At 45.3% G+C, this 15,559-nt stretch overlaps 1 protein-coding gene across 1 annotated transcript in view; it reads left to right on the top strand.

Moving 5' to 3' along the window:
- Positions 1–15,158, top strand: part of LOC115630548 (putative neural-cadherin 2) — a 41,847-nt gene extending 26,689 nt beyond the window's left edge. The window contains exons 6-13 of the mRNA XM_030527158.1: positions 198–618; positions 699–1,604; positions 3,817–6,139; positions 6,238–6,408; positions 8,420–8,661; positions 13,193–13,420; positions 13,533–13,706; positions 13,801–15,158. Coding sequence (XP_030383018.1) covers positions 198–618; positions 699–1,604; positions 3,817–6,139; positions 6,238–6,408; positions 8,420–8,661; positions 13,193–13,420; positions 13,533–13,706; positions 13,801–14,069 — 4,734 coding nt within the window. The 3' untranslated portion in view covers positions 14,070–15,158. The remainder of the gene's footprint in view (positions 1–197; positions 619–698; positions 1,605–3,816; positions 6,140–6,237; positions 6,409–8,419; positions 8,662–13,192; positions 13,421–13,532; positions 13,707–13,800) is intronic.
- The last annotated feature ends 401 nt before the right edge of the window (positions 15,159–15,559 follow it).

The raw sequence follows: 15,559 nt of genomic DNA, 5'->3' as shown, positions 1-15,559 counted from the left end.
GCAGTCTGCAGCTTGGCTCAGTTACAGTTTCCTGACTATAGCATTATTTGCTTGCATGCGGACAAACAAACGAACGGATGGCCACGGACATGGACTGAGAAATAGACGAACAGACAGACAGACAGACAAACATCTAGCCGCCAAATCAAACGACGCCTCTAACACGCACTCACTCTCTTTCCCTTGAACGCGCACAGCCCCTCGACCGAGATCAGCCGAATGGTCGGCCACAATGGCGATTCACCGTGTTCGCCCAGGACGAGGGCGGAGAGGGACTTGTGGGCTATGCGGACATACAAGTTAATCTCAAAGACATCAACGACAATGCGCCGCAGTTTCCGCAGGGCGTCTACTTCGGCAATGTGACTGAGAACGGCACCACCGGCCTGCCTGTGATGACAATGTCTGCCATTGACTACGACGATCCCAACGAAAGTACCAATGCGAAACTAATCTACTCGATTGAGAAGAACGTCATCGAGGAGGAGACGGGCGCGCCCATATTTGAAATAGAGCCAGAGACGGGCGTCATCAAGACGGCTGTATGCTGTCTGGACCGTGAACGCACGCCCGACTACTCCATACAGGTGGTGGCCATGGATGGTGGCGGTCTGAAGGGTGAGTATTTTATGAGCAATGTCATGAGCCAGGCCATGACAGTTCAATGACAACCATCACATTTCTGGCACTGATTTTAGGCACCGGCACAGCCTCGATACGCGTCAAGGACCTCAACGACATGCCTCCGCAGTTTACGAAGGATGAGTGGCTCACCGAAGTGGACGAAACGAACGGCACCTACATACCCGAGACTCCCATTCTGACAGTGACAGTTCAGGACGAGGACGAAACCAACTCCTTCCAATACAAAGTGGTACCAAACAGCGGTTTCGGAGCCGACAAGTTCGCCATGGTGCGCAATGCAGACGGCACTGGCTCCCTGAAAATCATCCAGCCCCTAGACTATGAGGATGCCTTGCAGAGCAGTGGCTTCCGCTTTCGCATACAGGTCAATGACAAAGGAGAGGATGGCGCCACAAGCGACAAATACCACGTGGCTTACTCCTGGGTAGTGGTTAAGCTGCGCGATATCAACGATAACTCGCCGCGCTTCGATCGCGAGCACATCGAGGTGTCCATCTACGAGGACACCAAGGTAGGCACCATACTCGAGCAGTTTCGCGCCACGGACGCTGACCAGGGTGGTCACTCGCGTGTCACGTACAAGCTCGTGCGCTCCACCAACCGAAAGCGTCAGTTCGCAATCAGTGATCGTGGTGCGGTTAGCATTCAACGACCGCTCGACCGCGAAACGGCGGATCGACATCACGTGCAAGTATTGGCCGTTGATGATGGGAATCCACCGCGCACTGCCACAGCCACTCTAACGGTGGTCGTGAAGGATGTGAATGACAATGCACCGACACTGGCGCAGGACTATAGACCGACGCTGCCCGAGAATGTGTCGGCGCGCAAGATCGTGGAGGTGGCGGCCCAGGATGCGGATGATCGGCAGCGCGGAAATGGCGGACCCTTCAGCTTTCGACTCGATCCATTGGCCAGCGATGAAATACGTGCCGGTTTCAAAATAGAATACGATCGACGTAAGTAAAAAAAACGTTCCCTTTAATTAAAGAGGAATGTCAGATGAATATTAATAGTAATTGACCAACAGCCGCACCATTTATAAATCATTATGGGTTTGCTTGATTTTCGATAATTGAAAACAACTTTGCAGAAACTTAAATATCTGAACAGCCCGAAAGAAAGGTGAAAAGACAAACAGCTCCAGGGATAACCACCAACGTGTTTGTTGTCCATTGAATTCACGTTTGACCACTCAGCTGAGCTGTTTGTCTTTTCGCCATCATTCAGCCATCTTTTCAAAAAACTCAAGTAGAAGCGCCGTAGGCCTTTTTGTCTCCTATTGCCCCGAGTTTGTTTATGGTTTTCATTTCAATTGAAATGCAAAGGTCGATTATTACGCTAGTATTTGGGATGTTTTAATTTGTGTTAGTATAAGATTTTATTTTTAATTGATACAACCTTTGTGTGGAATGTGCAAATGCAAATAACAAAGGCCAGGTGAAAATATTAACTTTGGTAGATGAATCATGCATGAAGCTGCCATTTCAAATCAACAAAATGTATTGAAGTGCAGCTGCTCTGAAAGCCAGAGCTGTTTTAATTTACATTTAGCACATTTGGTATGCTTTTATGCATGCATCGAGCTGTAAATTATATGAAACTAATATGCATTACTAGCCATGCATATTGATTTGCCAATTGTTTTATGCTCATCCAATATGCAGCACTATTCATAATTAAACATGCAACAATTTGAATGCAACGTGAATGCAACATGCACGTATGCAGGGGCAGAAACCGAAAACCATTTCAAAAATTATACCTTAATCGTGTCGATACACGTATGTATTAACGCAGAGCCGTTCCACTATTATCAATTTATGGGCTATCGCATTTATTTCGCCCTGCAATGATGGCTATTTTGCTAACCTAACATTTTACACTAATTACGCATCTCGTTAAAGCAATTATGCAAATTAATGACTACACACATATTCTTATTTATTTATGTGTCGCAGTTTGTTGCGCAAATAATTTAATCGGCTTTCCGAATCAATTATTTATTTTCCTTTTTTTTTATTCGCATAACCTGAGCCCCATGCCAAATAACATCAATGACACAAACGTGGCTGACACACCCGTGAAGCCTCGAGTCTCGAAATTCAAACGAGAGTAAATTGAAAAGCACGCTGTCAATGTCAGATAGCATTTAAGTGACACCTCAAATTTTCCTTTTTCTTTTCATTTTCCGAATCTTTTGCGCTCTTTGTGTGTTTCCTGCCCATTCGTTTCAAATAACTACCAACAATGGCTACAATACTGAAGTGCAATTTTGTTTTTGAAGCAAAAATAAGACGAAAAAAAACAAATTCAAACGGAAAACAGAAAGCCAAGCTAAATTCCACAGAAACAAAAGCACGCAGTCATGATTGACCACGCCAGCTGAGCAAAGTGGCGGTCCTGGAGTTGGGACTGGCACTGGCAGTGGGTCTGGGTCCGGGTCCGGGTCGGGGCCTGCGTATGGGATTGGGGTATTCATTCGTTCCATTTCATTTCTTTTTTTTCGGTAACTAACCGTGCACAAACAATGCTGATGATGCTGATTGTCTTGAGTATAATTCAATCGCCATTACTATGCAAACACACTCCGGCTTAGCACTTGATTGTGCGGCAATTGCTGGGAGCACTCAATAGAGGCCGAGGGGGGCACTCAATTGGTTGGCTGTGTAAATGTGGATGCTATTGATGGAATTTGTTTACGGGGGGCAATGTATTCTCAAAGTTATAATTGGAGTTAACCTGAAGCCTGAATTACAATATGTGCTTGGCCCCAAAATGCAACGATTTCGCCTTCACCAGACAGAAAACTTTATTTGACAAAAGGAAGTGGTTTGAATGAAAAATGGAATTTCTGCGCTTATTAACCCATTGCTGTCATGCTTCACCTTTGTCACTGAAATCCCAGTCGGATAAAGCTCGTCTACTTAATGCAGGCGAGGAAACCTTGGCAATGTTGAGCCAGTTGTCTGACCCTTTCATTAAGTTTAAGGCCAGTCTCTAAGCTCGCTTATGTAAATGTCTTTTTTTCTCTCCTTCGTCTTCCTTCTCTCTCTCTCTCTCTTGGTCATGGACACACAAAAATTAACTTCGCAATTCGATGCAAACAAAAACGAAAAAAATAATTTTAAACGCCCGGCAACAATCAACGAAATTAAACGACGCCCACAGGAGGTGACAACGGCAACGGGGCGGCCATCATATCATCGCTACGCCCCTTCGACCGCGAGACGAAAAAGTCCTACGAGATCCCCATCGAGATAAAGGACAACGGTGCACCAGCCATGACGGGCACAAGCACCCTGACGGTGACCATAGGCGATGTGAACGACAACAAGATGCAGCCGGGTAGCAAGTCTGTGCTGGTGTACAACTACCAGGGTCAGTCGCAGGACACGTCCATTGGTCGTGTTTATGTTAACGACCCAGACGACTGGGATGTGCCGGACAAGAAGTACTACTGGGAGGCACAGGAGCATCAGCGCTTCAGGCTGGACACGGACACGGGCATTCTGACAATGCGGGCGGGCACCCGACGCGGTCGCTATCAGTTGCGCTTCAAGGTTTACGACAGAGAGCAAGGTCAGGTCGATGTGCCGGCCAATCTTAGCGTCACGGTGCGCGACATTACAGCCGAGGCAGTACAGCAGGCGGGTTCCATGCGGCTTGCACATATAAGCGATGAGGATTTCGTACGCACCTGGGACTACTCCAGCCAGCTAGTGCGTCCATCTAAGTTGGAACGTTTTCGCAACAAGCTGGCCGAGCTGCTGTACACGGACCGGGATAATGTCGACATCTTCAGTGTCCAGCTTCGCGCACAGTCACCACAGCTGCTCACGGATGTGCATTTTGCTGCCCGGTCTGCCCCACAACAGCCATATTTCAAGGCCGTTCGCCTCAACGGGGTGGTGCAAATGCATCGCGAAGAGATTGAACGAGAAGTCGGCCTCAATATCACCATGGTTAATATCAACGAGTGTCTCCAAGAAGGTCGTGGTCGCTGTGGATCCGGTTCGTGCACCTCAAGGGTTGAGCTCGGCAAGCAACCATATACGGTGAGCGTCAATCGCACGGCTCTTGTTGGAGTGCGATTGGAAATCAGCGCCCAGTGTGTTTGTCGAGCCCGCAACTTCACGTCCGAACACAGTTGCCGCACCCATCACTGCTATAATGGGGGACGCTGCGTGGAAACCCGTAATGGACCACGCTGTGTGGCCTGTCCCGTGGGTTATGGTGGTCCACGATGCCAGCAATCAACGCGCAGTTTTCGAGGCAACGGCTGGGCATGGTATCCGCCGCTCCAGTTGTGTGCTGAGTCTCACCTGAGCCTTGAGTTTATAACACGCGAACCCGATGGCCTGATACTCTACAACGGACCCATTGTGCCACCCAAGGTAGACGAGCCTGTAATAAGTGACTTCATAGCCATTGAACTGGAGCAGGGCTATCCACGCCTGCTCATTGATTTCGGCTCCGGTACGCTGGAGTTGCGAGTGAAGACCCGCCAAACACTAAATGACGGCGTCTGGCATCGTCTGGACATATTTTGGGACGCAGAGAATGTGCGCATGGTGGTTGACTTTTGTCGCACAGCGCTCGTCACGGAACTAGAAGATGGCAGTTCACCGGAATTCGATGACAATGCGTGCCAGGCGCGTGGCCAAATACCACCCTTTGCGGAAGCATTGAATCTAAACCAGCCGCTGCAGCTTGGCGGCTTGTACAGGCAGCATTTTGATCAAACTCTCTATAACTGGCAGTACGCGTTCAGCTCCAAGGGTTTCGATGGTTGCATTCGCAATGTGGTCCACAACTCGGAACACTACGATCTAGCTTTTCCGGCGCTGGCGCGAAACAGCTTCCCCGCTTGTCCACAGACCGATGAGGTTTGTCTGAAAACGGAGCACACGACCCGTTGCTGGGAACATGGGAACTGTGTGGCAAGTCTTGTGCAGGCCAAGTGCCACTGCCAGCCCGGCTGGATGGGTCCCGGCTGCAATGTTCCCACCGTACCGACGACCTTCAAGCCGCAAAGTTACGTCAAGTTTGCGCTGAGCTTCGAGCCGGATCGCTTCAGCACGCAATTACAGTTGCGTTTCCGTACGCGTGAGCAGCAGGGAGAATTGTTCCGAGTGAGTGACCAGCACCAGCGTGAATACGCTATCCTGGAGCTACGACGTGGTCAACTACAGTTTCGCTATAATCTCAACTCGCTGCGGAACGAGGAACAGCGACTGGTGCTCAGTGCCATCAACGTCAATGACGGACAATGGCATGTGGTGCGAGTGAGTCGCTATGGATCGGCAGCCCTCGTTGAGCTAGATGGCGGTGAGGGGAGACGCTACAATGAGTCCTTCGGTTACGTGGGCCATCAGTGGCTCTCAATAGACAAGCAGGAGGGCGTCTATGCGGGCGGCAAGGCTGAATATACGGGCGTTAAAACGTTTGAGGTGCAGTCGGACTTTCAAAGAAGCTGCCTCGACGACATCAGGTGAGAAATTGTTGCAGATGTTGCTAATCAACCCTCCCCCATACATCTCTTTTCTAATTATGCACAATTCTTTCTTTGATTCCCGTCATGCACAAAAGACTCGATGGCAAACATCTGCCGTTACCGCCAGCCATGAATGGCACGCAGTGGGGTCAGGCGACTATGGCGCGCAACCTGGAACGCAACTGCCCCTCGAATCGGCCCTGCTCGAACGTTATTTGCCCAGATCCGTTCGATTGTGTCGATTTGTGGAACGAATACGAGTGCACGTAAGTACGAAACAAACACACACACACACACACACACACACACATGCAGCGCCAATCCTTCATATAAAGCTAGAGGCATTGAAAACCGTTCAACTGATGGCCAACTTCTGGCGTGTGTTTTGGGCGTAATTTGATTTTGGGTCTGGCGTCTCGGGCCTCTAGAACAGATTTGAATTAAGTGCACTAATTGAGGCTGCATTTCCAATAGAATAGTGATAGGCATATCCGAGTATCCTTATGCAGGTTGGAAATTGTGAAGGGAAATCGCATTTTCCAAAGTGCCCAAATTTATTTGAAGATAAATTTGCTGGTGGATGGCTTCAACTTTCGCCAATGCCATGAATAGAAGAAAAATGTATGCCTTTAACTAAAATAGATTATTTGTGCTATCTAGCGCATTGGTAGCTTTAATTATAATATGCAAACATTGCTAAGCATGCTTGTAATAGGAAATTCCTTATATCGAGGAATGTCTCCATAAAGATAATGTATGCGTTACATTACTATTCGAGTGGAAGGAATGCGTTTGCCAACTTATGAAGGGTGAATATTTAGCTACCATTATGCCCTGAACCGCTCAAAGGACTGTTGGGCATTGAAAAAAGTTGGAATGCAAGCCACAGATTGCAACATTGCGCACTATTTTCCGCATTTTGCAAACGACGTAGCATGCCTACGGGTCGTCGACGCTGGAAATCTTGAGGCCTTACAAGCCGGCGAGCAAATGGAGCGTGGAACTGAGCACCCAAACAAATAATATCAATTGTCATCATGTACCGAGACATTCCGATGTTATGGCAAGCAGGAGCATAAGCTGCAGCCGACATAGCAGGGGAAAGATAGCCCAGAAATATTTGCATGCCAGCATTGCTACACCTCTCACATGACTCGTGATCTTGGTGCTACGGCTCTTGCCATTTCCGCTTGGATGTTGCTCCACACGGGGTGAGAACATTTTCCACATCATTAGTTTTGCCAAGTGACTCCGTTTCGATTCAGACACGAGCACCAGCACCAGCACACAGTCGGCTCCCACTCCACGCTTGTCTTCGTGCGCATCCCTTTGTCTATCCCTCTGTCAGCGTGAGGATTGCCAGCACCTAGGCACTGCATCATGTCATGCTTCTATCCACGCCCCCGGCACCGTTTCGCTCCATTTCCGAACTGCTGCTGCTGCTTCTGCTGCTTCTGCTGCCACTGGAGTAGAGTCGTTGGAATAATGGCAGCTCGTGTGGCAGCGCTCATGGCGAACATTATGGAGTGGAATGAAGTACATTTTTAACTTACTGGCTGGCAGTAGTAGTAACACGTGTTTGGCGCTCTGCTTGAGCTCGTTTTAAATAAAATTTAAATATCGTACTAGATACACACACACACACACATTTCTAGTGGAGAGTATATACATTTACCTGGCCAGGTGGTGACGGACGCCAACGTGTCATAAATTATGCTTGCTTTAACCTCAATTTGAATTTCATTGTGCGGCAATGCGCTTGGAATTTGTGTCAGTCGAGCAACGACGCTGACTCCGACGCCGACGCCGACGGCAACGACAACGACGACAGACTCAATAAGAATTGACCCAAATTGTGTGAGTGAAAGCAGGCGGAAAAAGGTGGAAGGTAAATGGGCAGGCAGGCGATTTGAGGACTGCAGAGTGGGTGTGACTGTGACTGACTCCTGGTAGGGGTGGCACTTAAATTGTTTAAGGAGCCACCAAACTGGCGCCGCCAAACTCAACTATAAACCGGCTTCAAAGCTTTAAGCTACTCGTACACAGCATCCCCATTGGTTGCACTAAATGAGCGCCAAACGCAAAGCACGCAACGCGCATTTGAAGTGGAGGCAGGCTAGGGAGAGGTAAACTGCTCGTTGAGTCGTCAACTGAATGCCACGTCCCCGAAAAGTGGGGCACTGTTCTAGGTCCTAGGCAGAGTTGTTGAAAGTTAACGCTTTTAAAAAGTTATGAATAATCCGCCTCTCCTTTTTCTCTTTCGATTGGCCACTATAGTTGCAGCGAGGGACGCATTATGTCGGCGGATACAAAAGGCTGTGTCGATCGGAACGAGTGCTTGGACATGCCCTGCCTCAATGGCGCCACTTGCATCAACTTGGAGCCGCGGCTGCGTTATCGTTGCATCTGCCCAGAAGGATATTGGGGCGAGAACTGCGAGCTGGTACAGGAGGGCCAGCGCCTCAAGCTCAGCATGGGCGCGTTAAGTGCCATATTTGTCTGCCTGATTATCATACTGAGTAAGTAGAGGCACACCTTCGCTGCACTAAGCCAACACAAGCACACACTATCCGGCATGGGTATGCATCTGCATGAAAAGGCTGTTGGGTCCGTTAATCGGCTTAGGCCAAGTCTCGCCCACATTGTTTTCACTTGCTGCTCGAGCCGCCTGCCTGTTTTTACATGTAAATGCAATTTTCAGAAGGTTTATGGCGTCCAAATCCCAGTGGCAGAGCTCACACTTGCTGTACGTGGCACGCGGTTGGAGCAGATGTTCGCCATGGTGTGAGTGGAGGCGGGCCCTGGCACGGATTTGCACGGCGCAGCTGCTTGTTGTTTATGCTACGACGACTAAGTATTTAAAACACAGAGAGCACTAATAACCATTTTTCCAGGCTTTTTAAATACCACTAAATTTTGATGCTGCAATGATGTAAATGCTTCACACGAAGTTGTAAGCTGCACTGCAAAAAAAAGTTATAGCTTTTCAAATCGGACTCTGAGTCTCTACCACTTGTCGTTTAAGTTTCTTATTTCCGTAATAGCTTCAAGTAGTGCTTCACAACACTAGTTTTGAACTATATTTAGAATATTTAAATACTTTAAATCAGTAAACAAAATAAGTTAACGAGAGCTTAGGAAAATGTTCTGGAAGAGTTCCAGCAGAGACATGTCTGTTCCCCATTTTGCAGGCGCAGAAGAAAATGGTGGACAGATTCTGGGTCTTCTAATTACCATAAAATGATGTATTGTGTTGTAAATATGAAAACAATTATAAGCTTATATAATTGAGTTTCCTCAGTGCATCCATCAACGCTTTTTGCTTGTCTGCCCTGCTGATAATTTAAACCAATCTAATGAAAAGCGGAAGCGGTTTTAAAACAAGTCCACCGTTTTTATTTTACGCGTATTTTCACAGAACTTTGTTGCTAAAAAATCCTGTATTTCAAAAACGCCACTTAATGGATTTGAACAGCGCTAAGTGGCTTATGTTTGCCAATGCAAATATCTGATGGCTGGTGTCCATTCCGGCGTATACGTAATTCACGAGGTTGGCATCTATTTTCGGACTCGGATTTGAAAGGATTTTCAATTAGCGCTACATATTTTTTCTAGAGGGCTTGCCGTCGGCAATTTATTGTTGGCTATATTTAAATGTGACGCTGATTTATAAACGGCTGTAAAAATACGGGAGCGCGAAATCCGCAGCCCAATTCTATGCACACTTTAACGACCGAAACGCGTTCGGTTCGAAGCTGGCGAGCGGCAACAGCCGACCATGGCATAGAACCTTAAGCTAATTAGTCGCTGTTAAGCCGGCTAATTACACAGTTGCCTTCACCGCAGACGCCGCTGGCGCGCCCTCGATGCGCACACTCATACGCAGCATCGGCAGAGGAACAATGGGAAGTGGTCATAAAACCGCTAAACCGCAAAATAGGCGCAATAAATAAACATAAACAAATGGCCAGGCCCAGCCACGAGCTCGTCTTTGTCTCCACTTCACTCGAACGCTCGCCTTCCCAGCTTATGAAGTGAAAATATCACACAAACAGGCCGATGATGCCTCCTTTGTGTCGGTCTCGGTTTCGGTCGCATTGTCGGCTTCCGCCCTGTCTTCTCCATCCACTTCCTGCCAGGATGAGGCATAAAATCGACTGTAATGACAGCAAGTACTCGCCAGCAAAGATGAAAATTGCTGCCTGAGACTGTAGCAGTTTTTGCTTTAAAGTGGCGCGAACGCAAAAACAAACTAAATAATTATCTAACATTATTTACAGTTTTCGCTTTTGGTCTCCCTTTCTTCTTCGTCTCCACTCTCTTGCTCCCCGTCTCCTGCGTCCTCTGCTGTGTAATCTGAAAATTGCTGAACTGTACTTTGGCATAAAATTAAAATGCCATGGCAAGCGAGCATCCAGCTGCTCTCAAGGGCTGCAAGCAGAAACCCTGTTGCTAGTAGTATGTGTAAACAAAGGCAGCTTCAGACCAGTCCATTGTTGTTGTCATTATCAGCTTACTCGAGTATGTAGTTGGACCAATAAACACATGTGTGGGTGTTTCTATAGCTAGATCAACGGATTTGTAAAGATACGGATACGTACTAGATTGCATGCCATGACTGTTAAATGACTACCGGAAACTGTATTCTAAATGAAAATAAGCAGGAATAAGGGTGTAATGTATAAGCCAAACAATTTTATCATCTACAATTTTATTTCCTAAAAGGAATAATATAGAATTAGAGTTATAATATTTAATCAATCAAATTTTGCCATTCCATATGGTCGGAAATAGGACAGCATATATTTAATATTTATATTTATTTCAAATTTAAAATAATAATTCATTTCAATACCTACAAACTACTACTATGCAATTTTATTAAAAAGAAGCTCATTCATTATTAATGTATTATTTATTTATATCGTTTTCCTCACCATTATTATGTTGTTTAATGCTGTGGCGAATATTTCTTATAATTTACGAGTGGCGCTACCCTTTAACCATTTTGTAACTCTAGCCCCGAACATCTCAAAAGTTTCGCTCTTCTAACGCTTAGTCGAATCTACTACAATTTTAAATTTAGCAATAATTATTATCGTTGGTAATGAAAGCAACAAACGCCTCCTAAAACGCCTTGCACTCACTTCTTCTGTTCTTTCTTCATGGAAAAAATGTAAATGGAAAAAATGCTTTAAAGAAAATAAATATGGCAGTGCCATAACAACAGCAACAACTCCATTTACGTTTAATGAAGGTAATTAAATGTAAGGGAAAATGTTGTTTTTCTGCTCTTCTCAGTGGCCATGAGGCCACTTAAGAAATTCGAAACACGGCAACGGCAAAAATAAACGTTTTAGGAAACAGAGACCGTGGCAATAGCGAGATAGCCGGCATTCCTGTGCGCAGAAATTCCTTAAGGTTATCTTATTAATACAGAGATAATAATTACAAATGCTTTTTGTAGAGGGCGACCTTAAAGCTGTACGAAGTGTGGAAAGCTGCTTAAGCATTCTGCATTTATCTGAATCGCCTGTTGCAAATATTTTAACTCATGAATTCACTTGAACACAAGTTCAAAGAGGGATGGGGATCTAAAAAAGAGCTCTTCACCAAAAATCCAATGCAAAATCTCACTTTTCACTCTGGCAGTGTTTTAATTATTCCTCCCTGGCTGTCTTGTTGACTTAGCACCTGCCAACTCATCAAAGGTAATACCAATGTCAACTGGAGCGCATACTTGTATGACAAAAAAATCGAGTTGTTTACACGAAAAGGACTGCAAGTATTGCAAAGCAGGAGAAAACTTATTAATAACTTTATGCTACTTAAGCTGGCAAAGCAGGGAAAACTGAATAACTTTTATGAGCTGCAGACGAACTGCACTCGAAATATATTTGGCTCTGCTTTATGTCCTGTAATCCGCTTTGGCAGCTGCATCTGTCAATGCCAATGCAAGGATCCCCTTCCCCAACCCAACCAAACCTAACCTAACCCAACCCAACCCTGCTCTGCTCAGCCCAGCCCCGTCCAGCACTCTCTTCATCACTATGTTACGCGACTCTGTTTGTACATGACCGCTATAGACAAATATATGTCCGTCTCTCTGTCCAGCAGTCTGTCTGCGACCACTTTAGTGCTTGTTCAGCTCTGCCTTTCGCTCACTTCTCTATGCAAAAGTTTTATGAAACAATTACAAAACCTAAAAGAAGAAAAGCAATGGAAGCCCGAATGGATGCCCCTGCCAAAAATACTTCATTACCAGTTTGCTTCCAACGCCATAGTACATTAAATTATCTGGCCAAGAACTTTCGGATTTGTCTTTCAACTTTCTGAGGGCCACATGCCACAACTTTTCGCATTAATGGACGCATTTTTGTCGGCGAGCGTGCCTCAAGTAAGAACAATGCTGCTCCATGGCGAAGTGCATTCAGGGTTCAGTTTAAGAATATGTTCAAATATACGTAGCTTTGCTTTTACAATTTGTTCAACGACATTTAGAAAACAAACCATTTTTATTTTATTTAGAAGAGGAGAATTTCATTTGAATACAGATATATGTATCTGGTTAGTGTTTTTGATAACGACTTAAGTCTAAAGTAAGACCGTATTAATTAAAACATGTGTTTTAGATTAAAACATGCAAATGGTAAAACCTGGATATTAATTATATTCACAACTTAGTGTTTTTGATAACGACTTAAGTCTAAAGCAAGATCGTATTAATTAAAACATGTGTTTTAGATTAAAACATGCAAATGGTAAAACCTGGATATTAATTATATTCACAACTTGTATTCACAACTTGTAATTGGCATAATTTTTCCATCGAATATATTTATATGCTTTGAAGATGTTTGCCATTACTTTGAGACACTGCTGTTCAAATGATGGACATTCTGCGTATAAATAAAATAGTGGTTCAATCGCTGATATTTGTTCACACTTCATGCAATGTCGGGCTGTGGATATTGACTTCGGATTATCCCGTAATATTATAAGAAGCATCTGACGCTGGCCTAATTTCCCTTACTCTCGATTTCCTTGCAGTTCTTGCATTGATTTTTGTGCTTTACAACCGCAAACGCAAGACAACCAAGAAGAAGAAGCGGGCCGGTCCCGAGAAGGATGTGCGCGAGACTGTCATTAGCTACGAGGACGAGGGCGGTGGCGAGGACGACATGACGGCTTTCGACATAACGCCCCTGCAAATTCCGATAAGCGCGCAGGGTGGCTCAATGCCGCCTGACATTGCCGCTTGTAAGATGCCAATAATATGTGAGTAATTGCGCGTTGAAATTTCTGAAATTTCTGGTTTCCGTCATAATTCGTGCAACACCCCCTTTGGACCCACTCTCTAACATGGTCGCCCTCTGTCTGTTTTGCGTAGATCCTGTGATGACTTTGCTGCCGCCCGGCCAGGAGCTGAACGTCGCCTATCTAATGGAGGAGCGCAAGCAACGCATCGACAAGGATCCGAATGCACCGCCCTTCGATGACCTGCGCAACTTTACGTTCGAGGGGAGTGGCAGCATAGCTGAATCGCTCAGTTCGTTGGCTTCAGGTGAGCAGCTGAACGGAAGTACTCGTATTTGGCTTTGACTAACTGGCCCACATCCTGTTTTTCCTTCTTCTTCTCCACCTCTCCCATATGCCAGGCACCGATGATGAGAATCAAGACTTTAACTATTTACAAAATTGGGGTCCACGTTTCAATGCGCTTGCCGCGATGTACGTGCACGATAAGGCGAAATCCAAACAGGCAATGGCTGCCACATCCTCGCCGACGACGGCAACGGCGACGGCAACGGCGACTACCGACAATGGTGTGGCCATTGTGGCAACAGGCAGTGGCGCCGGTCCCGGAGGTGGTAGTAGTGGTGGACGTGGAGGCATCACATCGGAAGCCGAGAATGGTGTATTATAAAATAATAGTTAAGCTGTAGTTAAAATGTTTACCAGAAGCCAAGAAGTTGCTTCGGGATTGTATTAAGCCAAGTATTGTACTCGAGAATGTATCTAAGTGTGTAGATGTGTGCGGCCAAGAAGATTTTAAACTTTCCCACACCGGCCTACAAGCTTCAAGTGTCAGTGTGTCCTTCAAACTTTTCGAGCAATATTCGAATGCAAGTTTTAAACTCGACATAGAAGTTAACTTTCTACATTTCTACATTTCTTTGGCTATCCTTTAGTGCTGCAACTTTTCAACTGAACCAAGTAAAGAATCAAATAATACACTAAACAAAATTAGAAATACAAAAACATATTTGTTAAGCCTCCTCATACTACAAGCAGTTTATAAAACTTGCCACTTAGTTAAACACCCTGTATAAATACACATACTATAGTATATTATGGTATTCACCAGAAGTTTTGAGTTCACCGACAGAGCTGGCGATAAAGATAAACCGTTTACAAAATCAAATATACTTGTAAAATACGAGCATATAAATCGCCACCCCCTTGTCGCCGTCAGGTCCAGGCACGTATTCGAAAGTTCAGCTGCCTCTGGAGATTGACACGTGGCGGCTGACGGTGGGGGGAAAGGAGCGTGAAATTATGGTGAAATTTAATACTAACTGAAAAATTACTGTGTAATATAATTTTGTAAATATTAAATTCGGTGGTATATGTATTTAGTGTTAATTGAAAGCAACATTAACGAGCGCAGCACAACCAACAGATGGCAAAACAGAAGAACAACAACATTTAAATACCTACTAGACTAATGAACTGCAATTAAAACTAAATTTAATTACAAATTACCGACGAGAAACGTGAGCAAGAGCGCGCTATAAAAACAATTTCATATTTCTGCATTTACTAGCAAATTGACGTGGCAAATTAAAAATGAAAATAATGATTAAAATAACAACTACGAGTATGGATGTATTAAATAGCGACAAAAACCAAAAGCGAAACGTTAATTAATTTACATTAGTTAAAGGACAATTTGTTAGTAGCTAGTACATAAGCATAATTTTTTAAAAATCAATAAACCCGATAATAAAACTAATCCAACTTGCCATTTTTTTAACGGAGGGAGCGAAACTTATTCGAGTGTCGTCGCTAAAATTCAGTGTGCCGCTATGCCTAATGAGGCTTGTCGAGGACTTCGACTTTAAGGAGACGGCAGTCGGGGTAGGTGTCAGCAGCTGCCGGTGGCGCCTCGGATGTGAATTTTCGTCGCCCGCGAAGCATGAAAAGCCAAACGGAGCATAAGACAGGCGAACATGCATTGCCTTTTACAGCCTCGGCCTAGACAGCACGTTGAAAGGATGTCTTGACCTTAGCAGCTTGCCCGTCGAATTTCTTTTGGCATCGAGAGTCTTGCGCACAGGACCATTTTGTGGGGGGAAACTGCTTGTAACACAATTTTTTCTCAAATTTATGGACAGGCTTAGTCATGTCGCTTTA

Source organism: Scaptodrosophila lebanonensis, unplaced genomic scaffold (assembly GCF_003285725.1).
Source record: "Scaptodrosophila lebanonensis strain 11010-0011.00,11010-0021.00 unplaced genomic scaffold, SlebRS2 tig00001410-arrow-pilon, whole genome shotgun sequence".
NCBI lineage: Eukaryota > Metazoa > Arthropoda > Insecta > Diptera > Drosophilidae > Scaptodrosophila > Scaptodrosophila lebanonensis.
Note: the sequence above shows the minus strand (reverse complement) of the source record. Positions and strands in the feature narration are given on the sequence as shown.